This window comes from Oryzias melastigma, linkage group LG23, assembly GCF_002922805.2.
Source record: "Oryzias melastigma strain HK-1 linkage group LG23, ASM292280v2, whole genome shotgun sequence".
Classification (NCBI taxonomy): domain Eukaryota; kingdom Metazoa; phylum Chordata; class Actinopteri; order Beloniformes; family Adrianichthyidae; genus Oryzias; species Oryzias melastigma.
Genome location: NC_050534.1, coordinates 22,407,914 through 22,415,255, shown reverse-complemented (window position 1 = coordinate 22,415,255; position 7,342 = coordinate 22,407,914). Strand labels below are relative to the sequence as shown.

Genomic DNA, 7,342 nt, shown 5'->3' with positions numbered 1-7,342 from the left:
TGAGGAAGATCCGATCCTCCGCGGTTCGGGATTCTGGAAAAACTGACGCCATGAAAAGACACGAGGAGGCGGAGCTCCATGCACGCACTGACTTTTTCCTTATATCATCATCTGGGGGGGAATCCCTCACTGTGATTGGGGGAGAGCAGGGGAAGACGATGACGTCATCGCGGCAGTAACTCTTCCTCATCATTCGTTCCGACGGTTTTCATGCTCGCCACATTTCTGAATGAAACGGACGTTTCCACCGAGTCCTGAAGCTTCTCAGTTTTCATTCTGCAGTGAGTCTGATGGCGGTTAACGCTCGCTGTGCTGATAACTGGCGTCCCGGTTCTGCAGCGATCAGAGAATCGAAACCACAAGAATCCGTTTGATCAGAGAGCGAGTGAAACGCCAATCTCAGCTGAGAGTGTCAGACTGTCAGAAAACCTCAAAGACTCCACACCGCTCTGAAGATCAGATAAAGTTTATTAGAATTCATTCAGTTAACAAGAAAATAAATTAAGATAAATTAACTATAAATAATTTACTACAGAGGAGACCGACTCAGAGGGGTGGAGCTTTAGAGTCGGGACAATAAATAAATCATTACAGATGAGACCCGATGATTCATAGCAAAATATCAGTCGAACAATCATTCCAAGAGTGGCTCCTCCTCATTTGGCGGAGTGGGCGGAGTCAGCAGCCCGCATGTATCCATGATGGTAGCAGACGTTGGCAGCCTGGTAGACCTCTTTGTACTCGGCCAACGCCTTCTTCTGATTCGTGACGTCATCCACCTGCAGACAGAGGTCAGAGGTCACAAACATCACAAACGCCAGGCAGCAGCGCCCCCTACTGTCCACGCCATTCATATGACCAAACCAAATCCTTTATTCTGATAAACTCGATCTTGTTTTTGTTCTACTTTAAGAACCTCCGTTTCCTGTTCAGCCATCTGTGATCATTTTACTGAAGGAGAAGAAGGTTCTCCTGAAGGATTCCTTCAGGAGAACCTTCTGGACGGGACGTTCTCCAGATCCTTCAGAGGTCATCACAGAACGGAAACGCCTCCTCACCTGGATGCTGTCCAGCTCGTCCGGCTCGTCCGTCCTGTGCGAGCCGTGGCCCTTCAGGTTCTTCTTCAGGCCGAGCATCTTCCTCTGGAGGTACCGCAGGCTGGTCTTCACCACCTCCTTGGCTTTCTCCGACAGCGAGCTCAGGATGACGGGGGCCGCCGTGTCGTCCAGGATGACGGAGAAGATGCGCGTGTAGATGTCCAGGGTCTTGTTGAACTTTGGCGGCAGGTTGTGTTTTTTCTGTGGATGCAGGAGGAACCGCTTTAGTTTGTTCTCATGGATGTGGAGCTCCTCAAGGCTCAGACTGAGGAACTGTGAGTTTGATGTGAGGTTCCAGCTCACCGGGCAGCTGCTGTTCTCCCTGATGAAACCGAAGAGAGGATTTCTGCCGATGTCGGGACTGGTCAGATCCTGCAGAACACACACAGTTACTCTCTACGGAGGCCTCTGAGGGTCATTAAACCACCACGGCTTTCCTGTTTACACAAAAACATTCTTCATATTTTGATGTTTTAGAGTTTATACTTTACGAACATCAAGTGAAAACTCCAACAAAAATACAGGATGTTGGTTTCTTCGGTCAGTTTTTACAAACGTCTCTTCAAGGACTTGAATCGGTTTTATATTTAAGGGCAGAAGAATTCAATTTTCAAGATCAAATCTGAGAAGTCCTCAAATGTAAACATAAATATAGAACAGACAAATATGTGGAAATGTATTTGATCTGTATGAATGAAAAACATCAAATAAAACATTGAGAGGAATGAGAATGTTTAATTCTTGATCGTTTAAACTTAAATGGATCCAAACATTCGGGTTTATCATCAGATCATCAGATCTCAGATGATAGATCGAGATTAAAAACATCCGAGCTCAAACTCTGACTGAGAGGTTTCACTTGTCGTCTCAGAGACGCTCAGACTCCTCACAATCAGAATTTGGTCAGAAAACCGTTCCTCACTCAAACATCTGACAGACGGCTGACCTGAAAACCATGCAGGACCTAAACGGAGGCTCTGCGGGACGCCGCTTCACTTACCAGGTGGTGAGCAACATTTTTGTGGGCATTTGAAATGTTGGCGGAGATGTAGTTGAGCGCGGATGCCGTCCCGGTTCCCACCAGGATGAGGAGGAGCAGAGCGGCGGAGCGGGAAGACATGCTGGACTGGAGGAGAGGCGAGACGGAGGTTCCTCAGCAGAAAGCTCTGACGGCGTTTGAACTGATGCTGGTCTGACCTGCGCCGGCGTTTATATACAGTTTCATGATGTGTATGTCTGCTACCTTGATACGTATCTCTCATCTTGTGGTCTGTGGGCTTCCAGCACACACCACAGATGAGACATTAGACAGCAGAATTCTCCTAAAAATTTCCTTGATGCTGCTAAACGTAAGTTCGCAGGAGACTCCCTGGTCAGGTTTCCATTAAAAGAGCCTGAGCGAGCACGTAGAACGGCTCGACGGCAGGGGACTCCCTGGGGGGGGCGGGGTGCAGGACGACCCCAACAACACCTCGGGGTTATCAGCAGGGCAGAAAAAGCTCCTGAGCGCTCAAGCTTGCATGCATGCTCTCGCGAGCGTGTGTGCATGCTTTGGTGTGCAGGATTGGTGGTGGTCTCGTGGTGGTCTGCATGCGGCGGCTGTCTTTAAAGGTTTTTCCAAGAAACCATCATTAGATCATTAAACATAAGCACTTCTGAGCCAGCGTACTATCATATGTGTTTTAGATTTTGCATCTTCAGCAGAAGATCCATCGTTTCAGCACATGGTGCAGAAATCCTCTCAGAGCTTTTGGTCTGCAGGTTCTTCACTCAGTTCCTGTTAGTCTGCAGGTCTGAAGAAACGTCTGTAGAGAAAACTCCAAATCTCTGAAACATCTCTTTAGATTTCCATTGAAGCAGTGAAGTCTCGGTTTACTGAAGATGAGATGGAGAGCCGTTCTCGGTTCAGTCTTTGCTCCTGTCCCCGTTTGGTGTTAGTGCGACCCTGAAGGAACCATGGTGGCGCTGTTTCCTCCAAAATGGTCACAGTTTGTTCTTTCATCTTCTGGTGCAGCTTCAGGGTCAGGACAGTTTCTTCATCTTTTTACAAACACATCTTATGGGACAATAAAGTTTGCAGAGAAACCAGTTTTAACGAGGAGTCCTCCAGACCAACAGGTGGCGCCGAGGAGCCCCAGACACAGGAAACTCTGGGGTTTGGGAGTCTATGCCGATGAGTTACAGGCCACGTCCCAGTGCCCCCTACTCACTATAGCGTGTTCACCATTTTCTAGGGTTGTCCAAATCTACTAATTCTAAAATCGAGTGCTCTAGAAGTTTCCCAGAAGTCTTTGCGAAAAACTAGCGTGCCTCTATGGTGACCAGATTAGTGAGTATAAGTTGCATTGTGGTCGAACAAATTCAAACAAAAACCGAGTTTAAATGTAACATTTAAATAAACGGTCATTTTCTCCATCAGAACTCAGTGGAGTCAGAAATAAACGTCGTGAAATGTTCGTTTTTATCCGATTTGGTGAAATCGGTGATGTCATAGCCAGTGTTTAGAAAAACAAAAGAAAAGTCGTGAGCATGGTGTCCCAATAGCCTTTAAAAGCCAGGGCCCTGGAGAGGAGGATGGCCGAGGTTATTTTATTTATTTATTTAAGGATCCCCATTAGTCTCACCCGAAGGTGAGACAGTGGCTGTGATGCATCTCTGGCACTAGAACTGAAACTGTTCCCCGACATCGACCCCATCGAGGGTTTCAGAGGCTCGCGTGGGGGCGGGGGGACGAGGCCTGGTTCTGAGTGCAGGAAGGAGATGGTTGAGGCGGTTTGAACATCTGCTACTTTGTTTACCGAGAGCTGGTGAGAACCAGAGAAGATGTTGATCAAACTTCTGTCAAGGAGAGGAACGATGGAGACGACATTCTCCAACAGAACGCCGTCAAGAACGAAGAGACGCAACGTCTAGAACACACGTGTGAAAGTCAAGGCCCGGGGGCCGGATCCGGCCCTCCAGGTAATTCTATCCGGCCCTCCAGATCATTTTATTTTATTGTTATTAATGACCCGATGTTATCTTGGGCTCATTTCTAACTTGTATAATTTTGACAAAATATATTTTTATAGAGTAAAATATTAAAGTTATTTAAGGTTTAAGTTGATTTATTCTGGAATAATATTCCTGACTTTTTAATATTCAGAATTATGTTCAAAGGTTTGAAAAATTAGCATTCTGCAGCTTTTTGGACTATTTTGGCATTTACTAAGATATTTTAGGCTGTTTTGGAATTTAGCCAAAATTTTAGCTACATGCTAGCTGTTTTGGCTAACCTGGTTTTTTTTAGGAGAGTTTGGGATTTAGCTAATATTTTCGCTCGCTACCAACTTCAGCATCTTCAGCAGCCAAATTCATCTTCCAGCATTCACACTAACATCATCACAGCTAATACTATATATCTAGTTCATAATTATGTTAAAAATGTATGGTTTTAAGTTCTAAAATTTAGGTTTCGAGTGTTCAATAAATGTTAATCCTGTTCGGCCCGCGACCTCAGGTGTGTTTTGGATTTTGGCCTCTGTGTGATTGAGTTTGACACCTCTGGTGTCGAGAGTTTCAGCGTCCCAGTCCCAGATCTGAATCTGCTCCTGAACATGGAGAACCAACCTGACAAAAACCCTCCAAACTAAACCTTCTGGCCACAGAGAGCCACCAGCATGGCTGGTTCCTGAAGGGCTCAAACGGTTTCCCAAAGACGCCTTTGTTTTCTGATCCTAAACAAACTCCTGCAGCTTTCGAGCGCCGCGTTCACAAACCAGCCTCCATCTTCACAGGTCGACCTAATGACCTACATCAGTCAGAAGTTACTCGGCTTCAGTGTCATCGTGCCGCCGCAGCGGTGGAGAACTGCGACGGCGGGGTGGGGGGTGCAGCAGCCTCTCTGGTTAACTCTTACTGCTGACTGTAGAGACGTCACCGCAGCCTTTCTGCTGCTGAAAATCACTTTTCAGAGCAGAGAAGCATGACTCATCACTTCAGAAGGTTCACTTTCACACTCGGATCTGAACTTTTCAATCTGTTGATCTGAGCTGCTGCGGGTGAAACCTGCTGAGAGGACACTCTCCAGGTTGTCTTTGTGTCTCCATAGCAACAACAGCAGAGTAAAGAGCAGCTGTCAGATATGAAGTTTGATCTTCTGATGAAAAGGTGACCAGCAGAAGTCTCTGGACACCAGAGGTCAGACGGCCGACTGGGAATTCCGCTTTTTGTCAAGAGAGTTTCACAAACGTCTGTCAGCTCTGACTGCTTCTCGTTTGACTCAGAAGAGCCCCCCCCACCCCCTCCCCCGATTAGCATCTGTAGATCTCATGGTTTGATAAGATCTGGGTGATATCACCAAATCATCTACAATGACCTACTTTAGCAGAGCTCAGCTCTTCAGTTCAGATCCAGATCTCTGGAGGTTCAAAGGTCACTAAGTCCCAAAGAGTCTGAATCTCCAGAAGAACAACGTCTCTGTTTCAGGAACGAAGATCAACAACAGAAACTTCTCTGCGTTTCTTTGTAAGAACATTTTTACGAGATCCAAACCCACATTAGCATGACCTCACAGAACCACACAGAACTCTGTTTCAGACGGTGTCATGCACACAAACATGCAGATGGTTTTTCTTTACTTTAGGAAAATCCTTTATAGTTTAAAGTCCTCATTGTCGTGACTGGAGACTCTCAGATGTCCTTCAGTCCGTTGAGTTCTGGTTGTCTGCAGGTCTGAACTCCCTAAGTTGACTTTTAGAGATCCCGTGATGTTATTAAGTCATGTTTGACTCTTGTTCTGCTGCATTTACCTGTTCAGACGTCCGTGATCAAACACTTCTCAAAGTCCTCCATGCTGTTGAGGATCAGAACTTTAGTCCGGTCCGGTGGACCGAGTGGTCTCAGGACGATCCTGGAGCCCGTAACCCAGATGCTCAGAATCGGATTGGATCTCTTCAGGAGTCGGGCAGGGTTTGGTGTTTTAGTGGTCATCCAATGTCCAGCATGTGGAACCAACGGAACACGTCTGCTGCCTTCTTTGGACCTTGAGACCGCTCCGTGGTCATTTCATTTGGTTCCTGGCCGTCGCTCTGACAGACACGTTCTATTCCTGGGTGTGGAGGAGTATTTAGGGAGAAATACTTTCATGTGGGATTCCTGAAGTGCTATAAAATTACTGGATGTTTCTATGGGAGTCCCTGTGTGAGCCAGCATTTGAACTTCATTTTCCAACATTTGGTTTTCCATGAAGCAGAACGTGGTTCAGTTCTGTGACCTCACTTCTTCACGGAGGGACAGAACTTCTGTATTCTGAGCAGCAAAAACCAGAAGACAGGAAGTTTCAGAAATAAGACAGTGTGTCATCTGCATAGAACATGTGAAGAAGAGCAGCTGAGTAAGGGTTTTACCTTTATAATGAATATTTTATACAGTTTCTCAAATATCGTAACTTAGATGAAGTAGATGATAAACCAAACTTGGACATGGCAGCAGATTCTGAAAGTGTGATGCGTCAAATCATTACGATGATACAACAAAAAGCGTCGATGGAAGATAACGGGGCAACGTTTAACCTTTGCATGGTCAACCAGAAAGGAGCTTTTGTCTGTCTGTGTGGGTGTGTCGGGGGGGGGGCATATCTCAACATCAGGGTTTTTGCTCTCGAGGTAAATTTCAATTATCTGGAATAAATGATGATCTGTCACTTTCTTCTTAATCACTGCAGGAAGCTTCTGTTTCCTAGAAGCTTTGACCTAATTATTTCTGTAGGCCAACAACCGCCAGCGAAGCTCGCTGACACACCACCACATCCTCTGAGCGAGCAGGAAGGCTGAACTTTCCACAGCGCCGCTCGCTGAAACTAAAGTCTTCTGCAGTCGAGGCGAGAACGGATCCAGAATGGATCCAGAACGGATCCAGAACGGATCCAGAACGGATCCACCAACAAATGGAGAAGAACAGCAGAATCTGAGGAGATCTGAGAAAAGATCAGATCTGCTGCTGATGGAGGAGAACTGATGTTAGATATGACTCACACATGTACACACACACATGCACACACACACATGTACACACTCACACATGTACACACACACATGTACACACACACATGCACACTCACACATGTACACACACACATGTACACACTCACATGTACACTCACACATGTACACTCACACATGTACACACTCACATGTACACACACACATGCACACACTCACATGTACACACACACATGTACACTCACACATGCACACACACACATG

At 46.2% G+C, this 7,342-nt stretch overlaps 1 protein-coding gene across 1 annotated transcript; it reads right to left on the bottom strand.

Moving 5' to 3' along the window:
- Positions 1 to 656: 656 nt before the first annotated feature.
- On the bottom strand, positions 657 to 2,297 carry LOC112157823. The gene is made up of 4 exons (XM_024290855.2): positions 2,098 to 2,297; positions 1,401 to 1,469; positions 1,059 to 1,298; positions 657 to 779 (listed from the first exon to the last, which is right to left on the bottom strand). Exons 1-4 carry the CDS (start codon positions 2,215 to 2,217, stop codon positions 657 to 659), a joined length of 552 nt encoding a protein of 183 aa, XP_024146623.2. The 5' UTR covers positions 2,218 to 2,297.
- Between the last annotated feature and the right edge of the window lie 5,045 nt (positions 2,298 to 7,342).

Excerpts from the sequence above, each read along its gene's own strand:
- LOC112157823 (XM_024290855.2), bottom strand. The coding sequence starts at position 2,217 with ATGTCTTCCCGCTCCGCCGCTCTGCTCCTCCTCATCCTGGTGGGAACC. Across the intron at positions 1,299-1,400 it reads GGGAGAACAGCAGCTGCCCG|AAAAAACACAACCTGCCGCC; the intron begins GTGAGCTGGAAC and ends CTGCATCCACAG. Across the intron at positions 780-1,058 it reads ACGAGCTGGACAGCATCCAG|GTGGATGACGTCACGAATCA; the intron begins GTGAGGAGGCGT and ends CTCTGTCTGCAG.